Here is a 25,174-nt window from a genome sequence, read left to right as displayed (position 1 = left end):
GCAATGTAACTATTTGACAGGCCATAATAAGTTGTAACAGAGTAAAATTTATTTTGAAGTAAATGTTTGAATATCACAGAATTTATTTAAGTATTCGTTGGATAATAAATGTATGGTGTGTACATCAGAAATCAAATAATATTATTGATTTCCACTTCGAGAAATTCCATAAACAACCTTTATGATTAAACAGTAATTTATTTCTTTTTACATGCATAATTGATTCTTTATTCATTTGAATATAAAATTAGGTCATCTAATGAATGTCAAGGAATCTACGATCACTGATTCGTTTTTCTCTGATAAGAATTTTTACTTCGAAAGTATATAAAAAAGCTCTGGAAGTGAACCGATACCATTTTATGATCACAGGTCATAGAAAACTCTTTTTTCGGATTTTTATAACCAATTCAAGTGATGATTTAAAGGATACTAGATATATACGATACATATATCCAAAAAGGAGGCCAGTACCACTTTCTTCAGTGGACTTTTCTATTTTAATCACAAGTCTGTGTGATGCCTTTAACTCTTTGCAGTATACGCTAATGGCACCTCAGTTAACCTTTATAATAAAGCTTCTTTTTCCTTATTTTGTCTCAGCAAGAACTTATGTTTAACATTTGATTCAATTTTGTTGCTTAGTTAATTTTTACCTTGAAAAAAATTAAACCATTAAACAACGCGAGTCAGGTTAGACTTTTTGACATTGTCAATAAAAGTATGTTCCTAGCATAAAAAAAGTATTCTGAAGAGAATTTGTTATGACAATATGTTAAAAATATGAAACGCAGTTGAAATCTAAAATAAACACGCAATGTTTTTTTTCACGTCAATACCAACAGTGTATGAGGGAAGACGAGCAAAGGATCAAATGTGAAATTTCGTGTCAAATTAATCAAAAAAATCTAAATTAATGAAAAATTTTAAAAGATACGTATGACAAGAATTATCTATCTTGTGTGGTAATTATAAACGGTTTTCCAAAGATCGAGAGAGCCCCAAGATGACCAACGACTGGATCCACTTGGTATCACGATGTCATCGAGAGTATACTCAGCGGCAAAATAATTGCATTAGCTAATAATTTTTAAAGGGCTGGGTATTTTTAAATTTTTTTAGGCCTTTAATATTAGGGTGCTATCGTTATAAAATAAACATTATCTTTCAAAAAAAAGTATTTAATGTCATCAAAAATAATAAAGTTATATATTTTGTTGTAGCAAATAATAAGTGTCATAACATAAAATTATACACAAGTAGGCAAAATGCATTTTTTGTTATTTTAGTAGCTAGTATTACCCCCTCTTGCTCTTCTATATTGTTCGACTCTACGATTTATGCTATTAATGAGGGTATTGATCACTTCTTGAGGCATATTTTCCCACTACTCTAAAATCGCAATTCAAAGTTGGTCAACGTTCTCGATTGGAATATTTCGTCTGTTAAATTATTTGGAAATGTATCTCCAGACATATTCTATTCGATTCATACGTAGAGAATTTGATGGCGAATCCAATCGATTTATTCCTTTCATTCATTCATTTTGGATAGCAAGGTTCTATGTGAAGGTGCTTTATTGTCCCCTAATTACAATATTTTCACCTCTAAATAGTCGAACTGTAACAAATAACATTTTCATTCTAATAACATTTTCCAAATAAAACTGACCGTAAAAATTAGTTATAGCTTTCCACCATAAAAAAAATCCATCTCAAATCAAACTGACTTTTCAGATAAGAAAAAAATAACAAAAATTACTTCTTTAAAAAAAACTTCACCATCCTGCAACCCTCCATAAAAGAAGAGTGGCATTATGTGCTAATTTCCAAAATTCCATCATCTTATACACCCAAGCAGCTTGCACACTATATAAAAGAAAAACTGGAAACTAGTGACTTTATTCGATGTTTTCCAATGCTGAGGAATAGGGATAGTTCAGACTTCTATTTTAAAGTGGGTGTACAAAATAAAGACAACTTAAAGCTGCTAAAAGACCCAACTATGTGGCTTCAAAGTACTGTCATAGATGGCCAAAAAGTAAATCTTGTAACGCATACCCGTTCAGCTTTAACGCCCCAAAAAGCAACACCGCCGATGTCACATAATCAGACTACAATATCGGTGACAAATTCTGGTGACGCCAAATTTGTGCATATAGCTTCTGATAACAAGGCTATAGTTGCAAGTAAGTTCCATATGTGGGAAAATGTAAAATTTGTACAAAAACATGCGAAGGTTGATGATGAACAATTTATTTACAAAGATATGATACAGAAAATAGTCGCTACTTGTTGGCTTGACTGAGGGATCCTTCCATTTTATAATTTTACAGGCTCTTTCTTTCCTTCCTTATAGTTATGGGTACCAAAATTAACGGGGTACGAGTGCTATACAGAATTCCTCTTCATACCTTAACACTTCGACAATTACTTAGGTTGGGTTGGTTGTTATATGTTAAGGGCTAAATTTAATGTATGCTGACGTTTTGTTGGCCTCCAAACATGAATCCGGTAGTCATCACTAATTAGGCCAAAACGACTTTCATCGGAAAATTTGTATTGTGCCACTGATTTTGGTCCCATTATATATGCGCCCTCACCCACTTCATGTGACTGGACCTATACTGAGCATTTAACTTGGGTACCCACAAGGGACGCCTGCACCTTAAACTATCCGAAGACGCCGACCCACCGTTCGACTTGATAAGCAGATACATTCTGACTGTTTGGAATGGGTTATTACAGGCATACTGCAACAAATAGCGGTTTTAATTTGCCTTTGTGGGCCTCCTACGTCTACTCCTGGGTAGTTCATGAACATAACCTTGCTCAACATACCGAGCAATAACTCTCGATACTATACTTTGAATAAATCTCTCTCTAGCAATACGCTTCTTACTCCAATCCTGTTCATGTAGGGTAACAGTTCCCATTCGATCTTCAACAGAAAGACATGCGCCGGGCATAACTTAACAAATAACAGTATGTTTACAATGGTAAAACTTAAATGGTACCGATTTTACTTTTACTGGTCAAGAATTTAGTCTGCAATAAATTCCAACGTGTTTTAAGCTATTTATTTATTGCTTTTCAGTTTTTTTGTATGTACAGTATTTGTTTAAAGTAAAAACCTATATTTGACTCCAGTAAAATATGTTTTGTATTAAAATGCACTAATTATGCCGATGAGTGAGCGCACACATACGCGCTCAATGCTCTGATAATTTTAGAGTAAGTTTAAAGTAGTTACACAAATAAATGCACAATATGCTCAAGTAAAGTCTAAGGGATTCAAGTTTGAAAGCAATTGAAGACTGTACCTTGAAATTTATTTTTCAGTGAGAAATATCGCCAAATCTGTTGAAAAGTTTAAAATACAAACGGAACGCTCTATTAAAAACTGTTCAGATATTTTAAGCAAGGTAGAAAGTTCAAGCGGCACCTTTTGAGAGGAAAAATCATGGAAAAGTATTGTTAACAAGGATAGCTTTCCACCACTGTTGATGAAACCAAAAAATACAAATCAGGATAGTTTAGTCACCCAGCAAGCGGCTACGGAAAAAATAGACCCATCTATTTGTGGATATCAGTGAACAGACATAAATTGGCCAAACAAGGAGCCGTTATTATTAAATGTAACGACAGAGAATCGTTTAAAAAATATGCATGCTAATATACAGGGTTTGTCGGGTCCTTTTTAATCAATATTAATATTGATTTATTTAAAGATGATCTAGGAACAAGAAATTTTAAATTTGTCGTACAAGCAGCAGAGTACAAGTTAAACAGATTATGCCTCAAGATATTAGAATTCGACATCGCTCAGCAACACTAATTGATCGTATATTAACAAATGAATACAAATTAGTTGAAGCTCCTAGAATATTTTTTTAAATCACTGATCATGAAATCGTTGATACTAATATGAGTGTAACTAGTAATCAAATGTCTGCATTGTCTCACTGTTTTTGGAATTTAAGTCGAGAAAATATCCTTCAAGTTCTAGGCGCGTTAATCGGACATGATTGGAATTATTCCTCAACCAATGTTATTGTAGTGATTTTGTCGTAAATTTACAACGGATTTGTTAGATATACTACAAGTTCTGTTTTAAGGAATGAAAATCAATTATTTTAAGAAAACATTGAGAAATGCTGAGGTATTGGACAGAGGATGTGGTCTGCATTGAAAATATTAGTTGGAAGGTTGAATAAGGAAGCGGATTTTGCAGGTATAGACTTATTTGGGATATAATATAATTCTTTGGATGAAAATATATGACTGGAATAATACTTTAAATAAAAATTTATGCTGATGGGTACAAGAAATTTTCCGACAGCATATAACCTAGACTATTGATAAAGAATATATACAAAATACACATAGGTTCTGAATTCTATCAATTCAACCAGAAACCTTGCTCTCCTTAAAAGAATTGTGTTTGACTTAAAAAACAAGAGTACTGATGAAACTCTTAGCATAAAAGTTCTAAAGAATATTTCTAGTGTTATAGAAGAAAACATATTAACCAACTCATTTGTGAATTTTATTGCGGATGACACTTTAATATGTGTTTCTGGTACATAATTTGGGTAAATTACCTCCTGCTTAAATAAAAAACTACAATAATTGTACAAATGGCTAATAAATGGTTTTGTCAAAATAAATTGCGCTTTTAATATTTTATATCAGAGCTTTTGCGGCTTGGCCGAAAAAATAGTATAAATGGAAGTGATACTTGGATGTCATTTTAGTTGTCCAAATAACATTATATAATTCTATTAATTTTATGTGTAGAAAAAGTTGGAAAATTGGATTTTTCTGTTGTGTGTCTAAATGTTTATCTCAGTGGGCTAAAGCGTCAGTTTATAATAGTATTACCTTTCCTCATTTTTATTATTGTTAAATTGTGATAGGTATACACAGATGTTCACAACTTAAACCTAAGGTATAGGGGCTTAATATCTCCTCCTTTCCATAAGACTGCCTTGTTTGCAAGATCTTTCTCTTATAATGTTTACCTAATATACAATCATATTCCTCTCGAAAGATGAATACAAGCAGCAGAGTACAAGTTAAACAGATTATGCCTCAAGATATTAGAATTCGACATCGCTCAGCAACACTAATTGATCGTATATTAACAAATGAATACAAATTAGTTGAAGCTCCTAGAATATTTTTTTAAATCACTGATCATGAAATCGTTGATACTAATATGAGTGTAACTAGTAATCAAATGTCTGCATTGTCTCACTGTTTTTGGAATTTAAGTCGAGAAAATATCCTTCAAGTTCTAGGCGCGTTAATCGGACATGATTGGAATTATTCCTCAACCAATGTTATTGTAGTGATTTTGTCGTAAATTTACAACGGATTTGTTAGATATACTACAAGTTCTGTTTTAAGGAATGAAAATCAATTATTTTAAGAAAACATTGAGAAATGCTGAGGTATTGGACAGAGGATGTGGTCTGCATTGAAAATATTAGTTGGAAGGTTGAATAAGGAAGCGGATTTTGCAGGTATAGACTTATTTGGGATATAATATAATTCTTTGGATGAAAATATATGACTGGAATAATACTTTAAATAAAAATTTATGCTGATGGGTACAAGAAATTTTCCGACAGCATATAACCTAGACTATTGATAAAGAATATATACAAAATACACATAGGTTCTGAATTCTATCAATTCAACCAGAAACCTTGCTCTCCTTAAAAGAATTGTGTTTGACTTAAAAAACAAGAGTACTGATGAAACTCTTAGCATAAAAGTTCTAAAGAATATTTCTAGTGTTATAGAAGAAAACATATTAACCAACTCATTTGTGAATTTTATTGCGGATGACACTTTAATATGTGTTTCTGGTACATAATTTGGGTAAATTACCTCCTGCTTAAATAAAAAACTACAATAATTGTACAAATGGCTAATAAATGGTTTTGTCAAAATAAATTGCGCTTTTAATATTTTATATCAGAGCTTTTGCGGCTTGGCCGAAAAAATAGTATAAATGGAAGTGATACTTGGATGTCATTTTAGTTGTCCAAATAACATTATATAATTCTATTAATTTTATGTGTAGAAAAAGTTGGAAAATTGGATTTTTCTGTTGTGTGTCTAAATGTTTATCTCAGTGGGCTAAAGCGTCAGTTTATAATAGTATTACCTTTCCTCATTTTTATTATTGTTAAATTGTGATAGGTATACACAGATGTTCACAACTTAAACCTAAGGTATAGGGGCTTAATATCTCCTCCTTTCCATAAGACTGCCTTGTTTGCAAGATCTTTCTCTTATAATGTTTACCTAATATACAATCATATTCCTCTCGAAATGAAAATACTCACGCCAACAAAATTCAAATATCTATTTAAAAAATAACTTGCTAACACACCACTAAGTCTTGTTGTTTTTTATTTATCTTTTTTTTCATACGGTATAGTGTACTTGTGTTTTGGGTTGGTACAAACGTCTACTATAAGTATAAGAACTAGGAACTATTAGAATGTTTTAGGTAAAAACAGTGTTGTAATTTACTTGTGTTGAAATTATAAAACTACATACTACTTATGATTTGCTATTGTGCTAACATTGAATCTATATATTAATTTAATATTCTTTGTTGTTAGTTACAGTTACAAAATTTTCACGGAGTTTATTCAATATCAGTTTTACTGCCTTAAACTCCATTTTGCAGTAATACATTTATCATGTATGAAGAATGTATACCAATAATGCATTGTAAACTTGTACTATTACTGGCAAATAAATTTATTTATTATTATTATTATTATTATACTCCCATTTGGAATGTGCTGAATATCTTACAGTGCCTTAACGGGAACGAGCAAGTGTCTTTTACTTGGAGATCATCATATGAGTTTTAATTGCTGAGACTGTAAACGTCGATAGAGAAACTTTCAATAATATTTTACATGAAGAAAATCTGTGCAAAATCTGATACCAAAAAACCTTGATGTTTAGAGAGAGAAGTTAGATGAGCGTGAATTAACGAAAAACCTCATCACATGAAATGAAACCTGGATATTGCAATACGATTATCCGTGCACTAAAAAACTACCCCAACTCCAAGAGTTAAAAAAAAACAAGGATTTCAAACTGTAAACCAAACTTATTATTTGACAGATTTGGCAATACTCCGAATTCTAGAAAAATAATTCATGCGTCATTGAAGAAGCGTTATTAAGCTACTAGAGGCACTTCAGTGGTCGAACATGCAAACTTAAAAAAACATGCTCTTTTTCATAACCTGTTTCGTTATTTAATAGACAGACCTTCTATATACAGAATGTCTTTGTCTTGTCTTGAAAGTTTTCAAGTAATCCCCTTACGTTGATTAACTTTACCCGACTCTATTTTATTGATAATAACGTATTTTTGTGTTTATAAAAAAAACGTTAATATCTTACGTACAAATTTGCTCTTAAAAAGATACATTATTTCACCTGATATTAAAAAAGCTTTATTTTTAGTTGGGCGGTATCCACTGTGATGACCAGACAAAATATGATACCTTCAGAAGATGGCAGTACCATGATTAATGCTCTTATTCCTCTTTGGGATTTATGTAATCACACAAACGGCACTGTAAATACCTTGATTGCGGAGTGTAAGAAATTACTTTTAAATAAATTTATTCTTGTAGATATCAACGGATTACAATCCTCAACTCAAACGAAGTGAATGTCTTGCATTTAGGGACTTCCAAGCAGGAGAGCAGCTATTTATTTATTATGGCGCTCGTACAAACGCGGATTTTTTTATTCATAACGGGTAGGGTATTCATAATGGGTAGGTCTTGTATTTAATTTCTTTTATCATTTAAATAATTTTGTAGATTTGTCTATGAAGAGAATGAAAATGACATTTATTGGATTCGACTTGGAGTGAGCAAATCTGACTCCTTAGAGGAAAAACGTAGGGAACTGTTAAAAAAGTTAGGAATATGGAGCATAGCCGAGTATTCGATTAAAAAGGGATCTAGACCGGTAGATGGCAGACTTCTGGCTTTCTTAAGAGTATTTAATATGAATGAAGGTACTAAAAAATTTAAATGCACTAATGAAAGATTTCTACCATTCTAGAAATTAAATAATTTTAATACCTGGCTTAATTTCAGATCAGTTAGACCACTGGATCCAATCAGAGAAGTGTTCTGATCTCCAATATCCAGAATGCGCCCTGGATACAACATTGGAAAGAAAGTCCTGGACCTTTTTAAAGGCTCGTCTTACCTTACTTTTAGCCTCTTACAAAACCAGCTTAGAAGAAGATCAAATGTTAGTTAAAGATAAGATTTCTGATAATTTAAAAATGGCTATCAAAATGAGACTGACGGAGAAGAAACTTTTAAAAAATTGCTTAGAGTACGTTGAGGATATGATAAGGAAATAGCATAAGGTATATTGTATAAGGGTTGCACACGAGAGTCTGCTTAAGACAAATTATAAATGTCAATGGCTCTACGTGTAAGCATCTTTTAATAACTTATGTTAGAGTTTAACTATGCAGTAATGTTGTTAAGCTATCAAATGCAGTGAAACAAAAAAATTTTTGCAGCCAAATAAAAATTAGCTTGAATCTGAAGGTAATTACTTTTTAAATATACAAAAAAATAAATATAATATTTTTTTTAGTTTGCTTAATTTGAGTTTATAATAATTATTATTATTGTTTTTAATTATTGAATAATTAACTTTAGGCGATTGATTATAGGCGTAGAGCTGATTTCAATCTCAAATGAAAATTTACTTAATCTTTTTACAAATTACTATTGTATTGTATTATTGCTTTTTAGGATAGTTAATAGATATTTGTTGTTATATTTTCTATTAATAAACCCAACATAAGAATTTTGTTACCATAAAATAGTTCATTTAAAAATTCAAAGAGCTGTTTCATTTTATTATTTTTTAAATAGCCACATGATTCGCAGTAAATGTTTTTAAGAAACATGCATTTTGGGAGAAATAATTTAAATAATATAAATGTCTCTTCATACACAAACACAGATGAAAATATGCCTTTTTTCTGTATTTAGTTGCGTAGCCATAAGAGATTTACAAATTACAAGGCTGTTAAATTATGGTATAATAATTTTCTACTAAATAGACATAAATATGTCGATTTAAACGTCGGGCCAATATTCCGACTAGTAGCGATACATTCCTTTAAAGATATCATAGGAGAGGGGTAAGAAGTAAATTGAACGCTAATATGCATTGTGCAAAAGTTATTGAGATAGTTTTTGAGATATTTAATTTTTTTTGTTTTTCTCCAAAAGGTATACCTTAATAATTTAAAAATCACTTTCCAGAATTAGTGGGATTCTGCAGTTTTATGATAAATTCTGATGCCGACGATAGAACTTTCTTAACCGACATTTTGTGGATGGGCGGATCGAAATTTAGTCATGACGGCATTACAAAATTGCATAACCTGCATTATTTGAACGAAAAAAAATCCCCATTTAATAAACTAATTTTCAAGAAAGTTTTCTGTAAATGTCTAGATGTGTCTTATGGGCCGTGGAGTAATAAGACCATAATTTTTCCCAGACTACTTAAACGGGGATATTTATGATTGTTTTTACGGCATGCCCAACAAGAGCTTCTTGACAGATTCCTCTTGCCGTTCAAGGCCAACTGGTATTTCAACATGACGGCTGTCAGTTGCGTAGTTTCTGGATGAACGTTTTCTAAATCCTTGGATTGGTAGATCAGGTCCAATAGTAAGTAGTCAGGTCCTCCCGAAATAAAGTTTATGCAACTTTAGTAAATACCCGGAAGATCTTATCCAAAGACTTACCAACGCTGCCGGAGGAGATCCGAAATAACATAACCACCAGACGGAAATGACAAGATGCGGCCAAGCTTGTATCCGCAATAGAGGCTCTCATTTTAAACAAGATTTGTGAAATGTAATTACTTTTGGACTATTCATAATAAATTTACAAAACGGTGATTTTTAACAAAATGTTGACAAATGTAGCCTAAATATTCTTCAAAAATAACTAGAAGGTGTAATATTTCATTTTAAAATAAAATAAAAGTTTTACTTTGCTTTTACAATTTGCCTAGGTGTAAGATTGTGTATTGCCACATTTTTATCGTTGAAAAAGTAACACCATTGTGTTGGACATGTATTTTGCTTACAGGCTTAAAAATATGTTCCACGTGTGTCCAGAGCTATCGTGAGATATACCCGCGTGCGTTACCGCGATGAGTCCGGAATGTCGAAGAACAGCTAATATTTGCGGTGTTGTCAATACTACCGTCTAAGCTCATTTTGTCCTGAAATGATGATCAACATGGTGGATGTCGGTATCGGTATAAAGTTCCCCTCTCACAACAACATCTCTTGCAGGAATAACGCTTCACGTTTTTTTCTAGAGAACAACGTTTAGGAGTACAACCTAATAGAGTTTGAACGGTTGTAAACCGAAGATACGTCTTACATACTAGGAATCATCCTTTAGTCCAAATTATCAAGCCGAATGCGAGTTCGGTACTTGATCGGCTTCTCATCCTTGATAGGAAACTCTTCTTTTTGAAAATACAAAGTTTCTTTATCCGCTATCTTGAGTGCTTGCCGGACTCCGGGGTTAGGCCGATACAGCTCTTGAATTATCTGCGGTAAACCTCAGCTATTCCTCTAGACATTTATAAATCCTTAGCTCCATAAACAGGTGTCGATGCACTTCAAAATTTACGTCGTTCCGACCTTGTCAGTCATTAGAATAATGGGCGATCAATTCATCGATTATCAAATTCGACTCTGGCTGAATTTGCCGCAGCTAAACGTCTTCGTAGTTTCCATATTAGAGAGCTTGTCAGTTACAGTGAATGCCTCGAGCTTTGCGCCTCAATGGCTTTTGTATGCTGTAAATAACATCATTGATGGCTTCCAGAACCTCGTATGGCCCATCCCAAGATGTTTGAAGTTTGGATCTTAGCATTCTTAGCGTCATAAAGCCGAACCAAGTCGCCATTGTTATACCTCTGGTCTTTGGTCTTCACATCATATACGTTCTTTATACGATCGCTGGCATCTTACATGGAAATGCGACCTTGACTTGAAGGATTTCTATTCGTCTACACAGATCACTAGCGTAGTCCTCCCTAGATTCCAAGTATCTTACAGATACCTCCAAATGTAAACCAAATTGTCAAATCCGTTATTTTATTAAGGCATCGACGGTAGTTGAGGCTTCCTGGTTTGATAGAGGGTATGCCTTAACCCATTTACTAAAGTAGTCTATCACAACCGCGATGTACTTATTTCCTGCTTCTTACTCGGGAAACAGACCGGCAATGTCAATAGCAAACCTTTCAAAGGGAATTTCTACGTTATACTAATGCATCAAAGCTTTATGCTTTCCCTGCGGAACACTACATGCCGCACAACGCACCAGTCCCTTACGCCTGCCTTGGCCCAGTAAACTCTTTCCCTCACTTTTCCCAGGGTCTTTGTTAGTCTAAGATGTTCTTTTGATACATCGGCATGGATTTTCTTTAGCAACTCCGAAATCCGACATTTAGGCACAACGCTTTACGTTATTTCCTCTTTGCCGGCGTGGTCACCTTTTTTTCGCCGCAGCTGTCCATTTTCCAATTTAGTAAGTCCCATTGTGCTTAATATGACTTCACATACTTGGCAGCTTCTTTCCTTGCTTTATCCAGTTTAGGAGTATCTGGATCTCTCCTCTTGATCTCTTCTTACAGGATCTCTATTTTGCCGAGTATTAGTGTCGATGGTTAACCACTGGGCATCTTTCTCCTATGCCCACTGACAATACTTGCAATCCTCCGGGGACAAATTCTTGATTTAATTCATTCATAGTACTCATAATATTTTATTTTTTTTACGTCATGTGTTAAGAAATGTACGTGGTGTATTGTGTTTTGAGAATACAGGTCGACGAATCAATGTACGACCATCGCCTCCTATATAATATAGGGATATATAGGGTCCGGCAGTCAAACCTGACGGTTTTTGAAATGAGATAAATAAAAAAGTTGTTGAGATATTTTAATTATTATTTTTTTATTGTAAAGAGGAGAATTGGAAATTTAACATTGATAATAAAAAAGCACAAAAATAACTTATGTAGCAAAAATTATGTCACTTAAATGATGATAACTATTTTCTCTACACTGTACGAGTCTGCTGGAAAAGTTAGTCATGACTCTCTCCAGTGTTTGGCGCGAGATCTCACGAATTTCTCGCCGAATGTTCTCCTTCAGTTGGTTCAAATTATTTGGTCTGTCATATGACGAACGGTTCTCGAGATATGGCTGAGAAACAGTCTTATTGGGTGTTTGTATTAGTGGCAAAGTTTACAGAATATACTATAGAATATTTTACTAACTTTGTTAGTGGTTTAAAAGAAATATTTAATTTAAATCTGCCTCGTGTTCTTTTTAAAAAAAGAGAGATGTCAGGTATTTAGTATAACCAGGTGCATAGTGCACATGACGTGGGTTTCTTGTCATAAGTATGGTTAGGTTTAGATATTGACATAGCTGATTTTCAGCTGTTTTCTTTATTCAAGCTAAAAACGCCCCCCACCACTTTATTTGACAACTGACAGAAATTTTTGTAGAAACTTTTTTGTGAGAAAATCTTCCTAGAATATTAATATAATATTTTGAGGTGTACGTTATTGGAGGTTTTTTGGCAAAAATGCAATTTTAAGATTTAAAGAAGTTGTGGCGCCCTCTAGCGGTTGACCAATGAACTTCAAAATAATTTCCAGCATTTTTTTTGGACACTTTTATTACAAACATGTTTTTTCAAGGCGCTACGACTATCAGGGCCCGAGATATCGCCGACGTCCATTCTTAGTTGGCCACCCGGTACATGCCATCGTACATGACCATCTTTAAGTGAATACAATAATTAATTGCTGCTAACTTATTCTACAATAAGTAAGCAGTAATTATAGAGCAGGAAAAAAACCAAAAATGAAACCAGTCATGGAGCTGCTAGAGAACGATCCCGACTGTAGATTAGAATTTTGCAAAACCATGATGATATTGGTTGTTAATGGATAAGTACTATTAGTATTGAAAAGTTATTAGGGGAAGTCTTTTCTCCACAAATAAAATGCTAATCCTCTTATTTCAGGAGTGTTCATTTCGGCAAGTGTTCTTGCTTTCATCAGACTGTAAAATATATTACAAAAAGTTCAAAAACATATAGGAACATTTTTCTTCCTTGACAGGTGACATAAAAAATATTTTAATAATTAACAATTTTGTCAAAAATACAGACAAAATTTTAGAGACTTTTCCTTGTTAGACTTTTTCCTTAAAATACTATTAGACTGGGTGTTGTTTTCAGACATAGCCACTTTTACTATTAATGGAGAGGTACGTATGTAGATGCTGATGCCGGTTTAAAGTTTAAACCAAAATCTTACCATGTGGTCTTTGCAAATATCTATCGCATACCTTTTCTTTTTAGGTAAACCTGCCATATTGTTGGTCCTCCAGCACCATCAACTAAGAAGAAATTACGTACGAAAATTGTGCATTAATATATATATCCTAAAAAGGTTTACTTCAGTCGTGTAGTCTCAAGCACACTATTTTTAAATGCAATTGTTTAAATGTTTTTTTTTTAAATTATCATTCTCTACGTGCTTAATTCAATGAATATGACCACTTCTATTTTGCAACTACTAGTTACTATGCCGAAAAAATCCAAAGTAGGTGGCTTACACATCAAAAACTTATGGTGTGCGCTGGAATCACAGGAGATCAAAATATTGGTCCAATATTTTTTTATATCAATTTAACTGGTGACAGATATCTTGAATTTGTACCAATTACATTTGAATCAGAATTAACACAACTATTTCGTACTGAAAATAGAAATGTTGAAGAAAGAATCTACTTTCAAAAAAGATGGTGCACCTAATGTCCGACAATTTCAACAAATTGACAAGGTCACCAGGTTACCTTGAAGGGAAAGTATATAAGATCAGAAAACATTTTTTTCCGGGTTATAATCCATAATCAATCGGTGTATCGATGCGACTTTATGAATTTTAATCAATAAAAAATTTTATACCTCCGTCAGTTATAGTATCTTAAAATATGTAAAAATATTGGAAATGGGAAAATTTGTAAAAACATTTTCCTAAAATATTTAAACAAACCAATAAGAATAACTTATGTTCAAAGAAGCTTAAAATACTATTCACGACAATTTTGATAATTTGATTAATTTAATATATGCAGAAGAATAGATGCTCTTTATTTATTTTCGTGGCTTTCATGCGGTGTATGTATGCTGGGACCGCATGTACTTAAGATGGACCTAATTATAATCGATAGACAGTTAAATATATTATTGGATGTAACTTTTCTTACGAGAATTAGATGGTTCTATAATTATTGTTTTCTTGTGTTTATATAATTATTGCATTGTCAAAGCAACAATGATTATATTGTATCGATATGCAGCTGTAAATCACAATATTTTATAAATCCTGACAAGCTTTTGTTTTATAATGTTACTTCCGAAATCTCAGAGATTTCCTAAGTCATAACAATGATATTTCTGGTCTGGCCCATGTTTCCTAAAAAAAGCCATGTTGCTGTGGAATTATCCTATTGATATTCAAACGTATAATTACTATTTGAGTATCTTTCATCCTTAACATATTTTTATTATCTAATATTGTTTGATGATTTTAACTTACCCGAGTGTAGCAGATGGGGTCTTTTGAAGAAAAATTACTTTGACTAGAAACTTTAGACTTTTTGGACTGGCAGCAACTAAATCCTAAATTTAATTTTTAGCAGTTTCTGGCGTTAGATATTTCGTCAGGTCCAGAGTTTCGTTCCATTGAAAAATGTTTCTATCAAACAATTTCACAATCATCTTAAAGTAGATAAAGGTTTTAAAAGAGCTGATCTCATAAGATTAATATAATTTCTGGAAATAAATTAGCATTTACTCAAATCTGTTGAAAATGTCAATATGGCAGCCAAACTTTTTTATCAAATACTTTATTTTTATCTGGGTAAGTATTTTCCAAAACCTCTGAAAGAAATCGCGCATATCTGCGTAGTTCACTCTTCAAACAATAATAATTAAACAAAAACATAGTGCATCAAGAAAATATAAACATTTTGTAAAACCCAAGCTTATTGCTCTTCCAGAATCTTTTAGCACAACCGAGCAACTTTTGGAGATTGATTTAAAGTTTACAAAAAAATAATTTATTGGTACGTAATTTGACGTTTATTTGACATTTAAATGATAATTTGTCAACTATTTTTTCGCACTAGTGCGTAAAGTAATTTGGTATTTTTTATTTTTTTATGTTTTCTTCGGTAGTAGACAAAATTTTGTATGTTATAGCTGTTAAGGGTATTTTTATTCATGGGAAACTCATGCGACAAATTTCTCATTCATAAAAAAGGATAATTTTACACACTTGTTACGTAAATATTCTTACTTTCTAATAAAAAATAATATAATCTTTAATAAAAAAATAGCTCCCGTTCCACATATTATATGCCCGCAAACGAAGGTATTATTGTGGGCCTGTAAGTGAATATTAGTAGTATTATTCAAAATATATAATTTTGTAAGCAACAACCATTATTTGTAGATATTACGACTCATTTTAGGAATTAATATAATATTTTTAATCATATTATTTTAAAAAAGTCATCAAAAGTCATACCAATACTGAACACCTAGACTGACACTTCCAACAAATAGGTTTAATCTAAAAATATATATACACCCTATAATATGGTGTGAAGATCATGCGTTTCTGCCTCCGAGTTCATCCATATCCCATTATTCTTCTCTCTCTCATATCTCCCGAGATACAACCCGTTTTCATTTGACTCTCAGAGTTCGTTTTATCACAGCACCGTCCGGGCTATGCCCTTCAATTTTCACGAAACTTTACTTGAAGCGCGTAAAAAAATTGATAAGTTACGGTTTGACTCTTATAGATCCAATTTTTTTGTCTATTTAAGAAAATAAATTAAATTATTATACGGGTCGAATATGATGCATAACTGTGCATATTTTATTTATTTTGTTATGATCATCTCTGGTAAGTGTTAGTTACTGTTAAAGTAAAAATGTTAATTGAATTAATTGATGTTAATTGATTAAATGTAAAGTAATTAAGTATTCATTGAGATATCAGTTTTAGAAGTTGCTTAGTGTAAATCTTACTTCAATGTTTTATTTGGTGATTTTAAGTAATGAAATATATGATTTTTAATAATATATTTTAAATATTAATAAAACTTTAAGATGAAATTTGCAAAAAATCATGGAACTCTCAAATTTTATTTCAATTTAAAAAAGTCCTTGATGTTTTTAAAAAAATCAAGAAGATACAAAAAAAGTAAGTAATTTTATATATTTAATTTGATTTTATTTACCTTAATAACAGTAGTAGATCTAAATAACGAAACTGGTCAAATTACATAGGTTTTCTTATTCACTAAATGGGTCTTTCTTTCTCTTCAATTTTAATGACAACTAAAGTAATGTAGGATATTTGAAGCAAAAAACGGATTCAGTCTCATTCAGAGGCCGATAGATGAAACCTTAAGGTACAAAAAAAATCTATTATACCTCAAGCATTTGTGTTGCGTAAGAATTTTTTAACTTTAAGAGGTTAAATTAAATATAACGAAAGGCTTAAGTTTATATTTTTCTAAAATATATGCATAAGTAATAAAGTCTATTTTCTTCTTTATTTTTTCAATAATCGACCGTATGAGCTAATATTTTTGTAAGTTGATATTCATTTAAATAGGTATGCCCAACAAAATAGTTATTTAAAAGATCAACATTATTCAAAGATCATATCTGCAAATGTCATTTGACATGACCATTTTTTTAATTTGGCTGCTATACATCAGCAAATATGATAAATCAATCAATCAATATTTATTTCGATTTAACAATACTCATTTACATTAAAAAAGAAAAACTAATAGTAAACATGGAAATAAAAAGAGCTCCCGAAGTCCTAAGATACGTTCTGTTTTACATCCATAAATCGCCATAAAATTTTAAAACATTATACAGGGTGTTTCACTTTTTTGTAGCAGGACTTTAACAGTATTTAGAAAAAATAATTTTAAGGTAGGTTTCTCATATAAATATTTATCGTCAAACTTTTTGTTTCTGAGATACAGGGCGTCAAAGTTTCCCAAAAAAAAAAAGTTTTTATTTTTTAATATCCGAACTATCAAAGATATTGAAATCAAAATTGGTATAAACAATTCTAGAATGAAGGGTCATAATCGTGAATAATGTCATGTTTCTACGTTGGCCAGTGGCGGAGATATGACAAATTAATAATGTTAATGTGACTAAAAAAGTAGCACGCCACTGGATTAAGTCGATTAAACGATCATTTCTAAATAGTGCATTTAATTGTAAACAAAAATGCCCTCTTGATATTTTTTCGTATCTGACTCCGTTTTCTCCTCAAATTGGGTTGTAAAAATCACTTAAGATTTAAAGATAAATTTATTTCAACCGTCTAATAAATCGCAACATAGAACAATACCACAAATACTTATAACTTATTTATAACAAACAACAGATTACAAGAACACAACAAACAATTAACAAATTTAAAGAAGGTGTTCGAAATGTGAACCATTTTCTGCAATACATAATTTACATCGACGAATAACCGAACGTGAAATGTTATTTATATTAATTTATTTTAATAATTTGAATAGTGTGCCATGAAATAAAAACAGTGTCATAAAATGTAAATGTGATATTAGTATTATCGTGTCAAATTGCAATTGCGTTCTCAAAAAGTGTTATTTGTTTATTTCTTCTTATCGTTTTTGTGTCAAAATGCCATTTATGTTTTCAAATCAAGAGTTAGCGGATATCCACTTTATTTATGGGGTTGCAAATGGAAACTCCGCAGAAGCAGTCCGGGAATATATGCGCAGATATCCGATTAGAAGGCATCCACAACCTTCTGTATTTGTAAGAGTCCATCGACAAATTATTGAGAATGGTTTAGGCAATGTACGAGGAAATGAAAATAATGTAAATTTTCGAATAGAGAGAAATAGGCAACAAATTTTGCGTGAGTTCAACAGAGATCCTACAACAAGTATTAGAAGAGTTTCCGCTGGTTTAGGAATTTCAGCTTCCCGTGTTTACCAAGTGTTAAGACGGGATCATAGACGTCCTTATCATTTGCAGCCTGTTCAGGGATTACAACCAGGAGATGAAGAACAAAGAACTGCATTTTGTCGTTGGATTCTTAATGCAGCTAATAATACTCCAGGTTTTTTTAATAACGTGTTGTGGAGGGATGAGTCGTGCTTCACTCGGCGTGGAGTGGTCAATTTCCATAATCAGCACATTTGGGTGCATGAAAATCCACATGGAATTCGACCAAGAAACTTCCAGCATGAATTTAGTGTTAATGTCTGGATTGGTATTTATGACAATCAATTTTTTGGACCATATTTTTTGCCACCATGGGTAAATGCTGCAGCCTTCTTGGAATTTTTAGAACGGGAGCATGCGAATATGTGGGAAGATATTCCTTTAAATTTAAGGAGACGGAGTTGGTTCCAGCTTGACGGTTGTCCTGCGCATTATGGGAGAATTGTGCGAAACTGGTTAGATACCCATTATCCAGAAAGGTGGATGGGTCGTGGAGGGCCAGTAGCGTGGCCTGCACGATCCCCAGACTTAAACCCCTTAGACTTTTCAGTATGGGGATTTTTAAAAGAAAGAGTGTATGCGACACCTGTTCCAACAAGGGATGACCTTATAAATAGAATTAGGATTGCTTGTAATGAAATAGTACCATTTTTAAATAACATTTCACGTTCGGTTATTCGTCGATGTGAATTATGTATTGCAGAAAATGGTTCACATTTCGAACACCTTCTTTAAATTTGTTAATTGTTTGTTGTGTTCTTGTAATCTGTTGTTTGTTATAAATAAGTTATAAGTATTTGTGGTATTGTTCTATGTTGCGATTTATTAGACGGTTGAAATAAATTTATCTGATTTTTACAACCCAATTTGAGGAGAAAACGGAGTCAGATACGAAAAAATATCAAGAGGGCATTTTTGTTTACAATTAAATGCACTATTTAGAAATGATCGTTTAATCGACTTAATCCAGTGGCGTGCTACTTTTTTAGTCACATTAACATTATTAATTAGTCATATCTCCGCCACTGGCCAACGTAGAAACATGACATTATTCACGATTATGACCCTTCATCCTAGAATTGTTTATACCATTTTTGATTCCAATATCTTTGATAGTTCGGATATTAAAAAATAAAAACTTTTTTTTTTGGGAAACTTTGACGCCCTGTATCTCAGAAACAAAAAGTTTGACGATCAATATTTATATGAGAAACCTAACTTAAAATTAATTTTTCTAAATACTGTTAAAGTCCTGCTACAAAAAAGTGAAACACCCTGTATAACTCGGTTCTAACCAATACAGTAAGAAAATAAACATTGTATGTTGCATCCAAATTCTGCTAACTACTTCAAACCCAAAGACATTAATAAATTTATGATTATAAGAGATATTTAATTAAAACTCTTATGACTAATAATATACATACATAGGAACAGACATCCACATATATTTTCATGAACAGATGCATTATTTATTTGTTGGAGAGAGATTCCAAATTAAATTTATTCACCTAGCAATAAGTAATACACCTTGGTGGATTGGAAATATCAACTCTTTTGTGGCTAATGATCCATTTCTTTAGATGTTTTTTAAAAGTGCGGGTAGACCTACAGTCTGTAAGAGTACCTACTCGGTAACAGTTTGTAAATGTAAGGTCCTAAAAACCAACCTGATCTTTGACTATGTGTTGTTGCAACCTTTAAACTCCTTATAACTCTCGTTTTAAATGTAACATTTTCAAGATGATAATTTTAATTAAACTCCTCCTATCAAGTTTCAAAAAACTATATTTTAAGTTTTTTAAGAAGTACAAACTTTCGTACCACATTGTACATCAGGAGGAAAGGGAACGTAATAATAAAAATTTTATATGTTTAACTTACTTTGGAGGTATTTTCCAGGGGGTGGCGAAATTCTTTAAACCTTTTAACATCTCAATCGCTTTTAAGACTTCTAATTCCGTAAAGCGAAATCTGGTTAAACCATTGGATAAGCCAGTTTCGCTTTCGAAATCGGGAGTTCATAGTTTGCATTGTGCCGGTTGCCCTACGGTTTATGTGGGACAGTCCGGGAGGAAAATTTCAACAAGGGTACAAGAACATCTAGGTCTGGTGAACAAGTTTAAAGCCACCGATATTGTCGAGACCAAGTCAGCGTTTCCCAATCATTTATTGTCAACAGGCAATAATTTTTCCTACCCCAATAATGTGGCAGTGGAAAAAGCTGAAAAGCAAAAAAGCTGGATCTTCTAGAGAAGCTAGAAATTACAAGAGCAAAGAAGAGTCCAGTTTTAACTTGCGTTAACGACGTGTTCAATTTTGAGCTGGGACTCATTTTTAATAACATTTTGTAGTCCCCTCCTTTCTTTTGAGAGGCTATCGCAAAGCTATCGCATGAACGCTGTGGCCTGGCGGTCAAGGCAGCAAACGGTAACAGTCTTGCTGCAAGGTTGTAGGTTCCAAATCTCAATAATTCCTTTTTTACTTTTATTATTATTTTCTTGTATTCAAGTTCTACGTTATTGTCTTTTATATATTTGTGACGTCAGTTTTTTAAACTTATATTTTACCGTTCAGTGTGTGTGTATATTTGACCTAGTCGGGCGTCTTTTTAACCTTCTTGAGGTATACTTTTTTGTTTTACTTTAAGGTCTTTTTGTAATTTTATTTGGTTTTGTTTACATTATTTTTTAGGTCTGATGATGCTCTTAGGAGCGAAACACGTATCACCATTCTAACAAATTAAAGAATTTTTTTGAGACCGAGACTTTGTGTTGTTTTCCTTTGATTTATTTATATCAGGGTCTCTTTGAGAATATGTACAACTTCTTTCAATTTAAATTCCTTGTTTTAACTTGTTTCCTGTATCTGGTATCATGATGATGGAAAATTGATTCGAGGTAGAATCTTCGTTGATATTGCAATATTAGTATTCTAAATGTATATAACTGTTGTATGTCAAAAACCTGAGAGTCCTTATATATCTGATTACTTGAATAAGCAGCATTCTTACCATATATTGTTTTTAAAAACCGTTTCTGAATTGTTTCTAGCGGTTTTAGATGTTTGTAGTAAGTGCCTCCCCAACAACTTATTCCATATTGAATATGCGAACCAGCTAGAGATAGATACACATAAGCTGGGGAACTTCTAGAATTTTTTTTAGTAGTCTAAATGTGTAGAGGATATATTAACTTTTTAACGACTCCATTTATGTGAATACCCCATTTTAATTTTTGTCAATTTGAACATCAAGATACATTATCTGATCAATCCTTTTAGTGAAAATATCCCCTTGAATTGAACTTAATTTAATTTTATTATATTCCGGAATATTCCTGTTGTTGTGACTAAAAGCTACAAATTTGGTTATGTTAAAATTTATTGTTAGCGACATTGCATCAAACCAGTTTTTAATATCAGAAGAAAGAAAGAAAGAAAATGTGCTATATTACGTAAGAATAATCTTGTGTACAAGCATCCTACAAGCTAAAAAAACAAAACAAAAATACAATTTCAAAAATTGACAAAACAATAAACAAAATTAAACACAAGAAGACAAAACTTTTTGAACATACTTAAATTAAAGATAACTAAATAAAACAATCAATTACTAAATAAAGGTAAACTTGTTGACAAAACTAGAGAAGAAAAAAGGGAAAAAAAACTTTCCAACATGTCCAAGGTTAAAACCTATCATTAAAAAAGTCATCCAGGTTATAATATGCCTTAGCCAATAAAAGCGTCTTTAATTCTCTTTTAAATTTCTTAACACCCGATATATGTCTAACACATAGAGGAACATGATTGTAAATTTTTTTACTTATGTAAATTAATGAGTTTTTAGTAAGGGAAGACGTAGGAATAGGTAGGGGAACATCATTTACACGACGAGTCAAATGGCCAGTCAGAGGGTAGTTTGGGAATTTTGTGAATAAGAGCAGCTGTTTCTAAGATAAAGAGTGAAAAAAGAGTTAGGATTTTTTCAGAAATGAAGAGGGGTTTGCAAGAATCTTTTAACTTAGCAGAACACAGGTATCTAACTGCTTTTTTTTGAATAACAAAGATAATGTTAAGTAGCCCCTTAATGGTTAAACCCCAAAAAGGCAAGCCATACCGAATATGAGATTCAATAAGTGAAAAGTACACTGAACGTGCAACCACCCCTCCCAGCTCTTGTTTTGCCATTCTTACTGCAAAACATCCAGAAGATAATTCCCCAGCTAAATGTAAAATATGATCTTCAAACCGAAGGCGACCATCAATGGTAATTCCTAGGAACTTGCAGCACTCTTTATTCTGCAAGAGGGAATTTTCGTCAAACATCATACCCTGAACATCGCACTTAAACCCCATAATAGACGTCTTTCTTACATTAAACGCGAGCCTGTTGGAAGCACACCACCCTAATAAAATCTAAAGGTCTTCAAGGATACAAGTCTTAATATAATCAGAATTTTTATGGCTCCATAGTATGGTGGTATGATCAGCAAACTGAACCACCTTGCCCTGCAGTTTCAATGAACTCAAGTCATACACATACAGTAAAAATAACAGTGGTCCCAACACTGAACCCTGGGGAATGCCGCATTTTAGGGATCTAGAAGCAGACAAACGCCCAGACACTGTAACCTTCTGAGCACGATTTGACAGATAGGACTTAAGCCATCGCAACGCTACGCCCCTAAAACCATATTTATCGAGCTTAGATAACAGTATTCCATGATCCACACAGTCAAATGCTTTGGATAGATCACAAAACACTGCCGCCGATGACTCTCCAGAATTCAAGGACACATAGACGCTCTCCAAAAAGCTAAAAACAGCATCATGAGTCCCTTTACCGGCTTGAAATCGCGGATAAAATTCTGCTTTTTGCAAGTTTTTCAACTATCTTAGAGAGGGTAGACAAAATAGAAATGGGACGGAAATTACAAGGCTGATCCAAATCTCCACCCTTATGAAGAGGGATAACCACTGCCTCTTTTAAACATGAAGGAAAAATGCCAATATGTAAAGAATTGTTTATGGCAGAAACTAAAGCATTTAAGGCTGAATGAGGCAAAAAGAGTAACAACCTCGTAGATATCCCATCAGCCCCAGATGATTTATGGTTTTTTAGGCGTTTGATTTCATTTTTTACTTCGGTAAGATCGACAGGATAAAAGAAAAATGAATGCTCAACCGACACTTGTTAAAGATAGTGTAAGGGATCAATATGTTACTACGAATGCCCTTGAGCAAGATATTAGGTATATCACAATAATAGTCGTTTAAAATGTCAGGTCTTAACTCCGGTTCAGATACTTTTCTATGGCAATGTCTAAAATGATTAATAATCGACCAACACTCTCTTTGCCTATTTGATGACATATTTAAGCAATCCCTATAATAATTAGATTTTGCTGCTTTAATTGTTCTTCTGTACAGACTACGGTATTTCTGATGATATACAAGGATATTTTCATTTGTAGTATATTTGCACAATTTAGTCAAAAAACGGAGGTTTTTAGCTGAAATTCTAAGGCCTCTTGTAACCCATGGTTTTCGTTTCTTAGTTTTAAGCCTCATTTTAAGGAAAGCACTGATTGATCTTATCACACAGAACTTGAAAAAATAAAGTAAGTGGATCAGAAGCCGTTTCAAGTGCATTCCAATTTACCGAAGCTGTAGCAGCAGAAAAAGCATTGAAATTTCTCCTGCTGAAAATTCTTCCCATATAATGAGATGAAGATAATACAGTATTATATGGCATTTTAGCAAGAATAGCTTCATGGTCGGAAATACCAAATGGGAGTACTGTGCATAAAACGTCATCAAAATTTGTACAGAAATACTCAATTGTAGTTGCAGACGAAGAAGTCATTCGTGTGGGAGAAAGAACGTGCATTTTCAAGTCGTAAGAATTTAAAATACTTAAAGGAGAAGTACGTGGCAAGGTTTCATTAGTGTAGTTGATATTAAAGTCACCAGCCAATATAACCTTAGACTGTAGGGACAACTCAATCCCCTTTTTGCAACTTCTCCAACTAACTCTTCCCAGGATTCACCTTCATACAAGATCACAGTATCATCAGCACAAGAAGACAAATCACCTCCTTGTTCTACCTCCAATAACCCATTTATATAAATAGTAAAGATTAGCGGATCCAGTACTGTGCCTTGTCGAACACCATATTTGACAGGTCGAGTAGTACTTCTTCAGTTATTTATAGTTACGGATTGAATTAATTTATTAAATTACGAAATGTATTGTTACTTACTATTATACTATGAATAGTTTTTCTTTCTTGAAGCGCGTCCAGCTTTCAGTCTCGAGTGCACCTTATTATACTTACCCCTTTATATTTTCTTAATATCTTTTATTCTGTACATGAGAGAAATTTTTCGAAAAAAAATAATTTTTTACTTTACTTACACTGTGAAGAGCGACAATATTGTATTTATTTTATTGCACAATACTTCGTAAGACAGGTAACAAAAACACATGTCGGTAGATCCTATCTTCCACTCTTCTGCTTCCCGTCTTACGGAGTACTCCAATAAACTTATCCTTTTACCATTTAACTTTTCGTGCTAACTTTTTTTAAAAATGTATTTCACTAGTCGGCAAAGGTGTAATTTAAAAATTCAGCCATTCATGAACTGAAACTTTGTGGTACCTTAATTTATCTGCCATATTTCGAATTAAATTTTCCTTAATTATTATAAAGATAGAGCGATATTTGATTTCTATATGTATTGAGAATGCAAAACTCATGCATAAGTTTTAGAGCTTTTGTATTTTTTACAATGGACTTTAGAAATGAATTCAGAGTATATGACGTCTGCATATTAAAAAGGGAAATATTAAGAGATTCACAGAGCAAATATTTAACCTTGGAAGGGAGATCTAAAATTTGATCTAAAGGTTGCGGCTAACTTTTTGTGTATTTGTATTTCAA

At 32.5% G+C, this 25,174-nt stretch overlaps 2 protein-coding genes across 2 annotated transcripts in view; both read left to right on the top strand.

Moving 5' to 3' along the window:
• Positions 1 to 8,677, top strand: part of LOC126738439 (actin-histidine N-methyltransferase) — a 50,012-nt gene extending 41,335 nt beyond the window's left edge. Inside the window, exons 4-7 of the mRNA XM_050443789.1 lie at positions 7,505 to 7,619; positions 7,678 to 7,805; positions 7,870 to 8,069; positions 8,152 to 8,677. Coding sequence (XP_050299746.1) covers positions 7,505 to 7,619; positions 7,678 to 7,805; positions 7,870 to 8,069; positions 8,152 to 8,426 — 718 coding nt within the window. The 3' untranslated portion in view covers positions 8,427 to 8,677. The remainder of the gene's footprint in view (positions 1 to 7,504; positions 7,620 to 7,677; positions 7,806 to 7,869; positions 8,070 to 8,151) is intronic.
• A 7,254-nt stretch (positions 8,678 to 15,931) lies between these two features.
• LOC126738551 (neuronal acetylcholine receptor subunit alpha-10-like) overlaps positions 15,932 to 25,174 on the top strand; it is a 101,945-nt gene continuing 92,702 nt past the window's right edge. Inside the window, exon 1 of the mRNA XM_050443928.1 lies at positions 15,932 to 16,119. Coding sequence (XP_050299885.1) covers positions 16,071 to 16,119 — 49 coding nt within the window. The 5' untranslated portion in view covers positions 15,932 to 16,070. The remainder of the gene's footprint in view (positions 16,120 to 25,174) is intronic.

Source organism: Anthonomus grandis, chromosome 7, assembly GCF_022605725.1.
Source record: "Anthonomus grandis grandis chromosome 7, icAntGran1.3, whole genome shotgun sequence".
Classification (NCBI taxonomy): domain Eukaryota; kingdom Metazoa; phylum Arthropoda; class Insecta; order Coleoptera; family Curculionidae; genus Anthonomus; species Anthonomus grandis.
The sequence above is the reverse complement of the archived record's forward strand: the minus strand, read 5'-3'. Positions and strand labels throughout refer to the sequence as shown.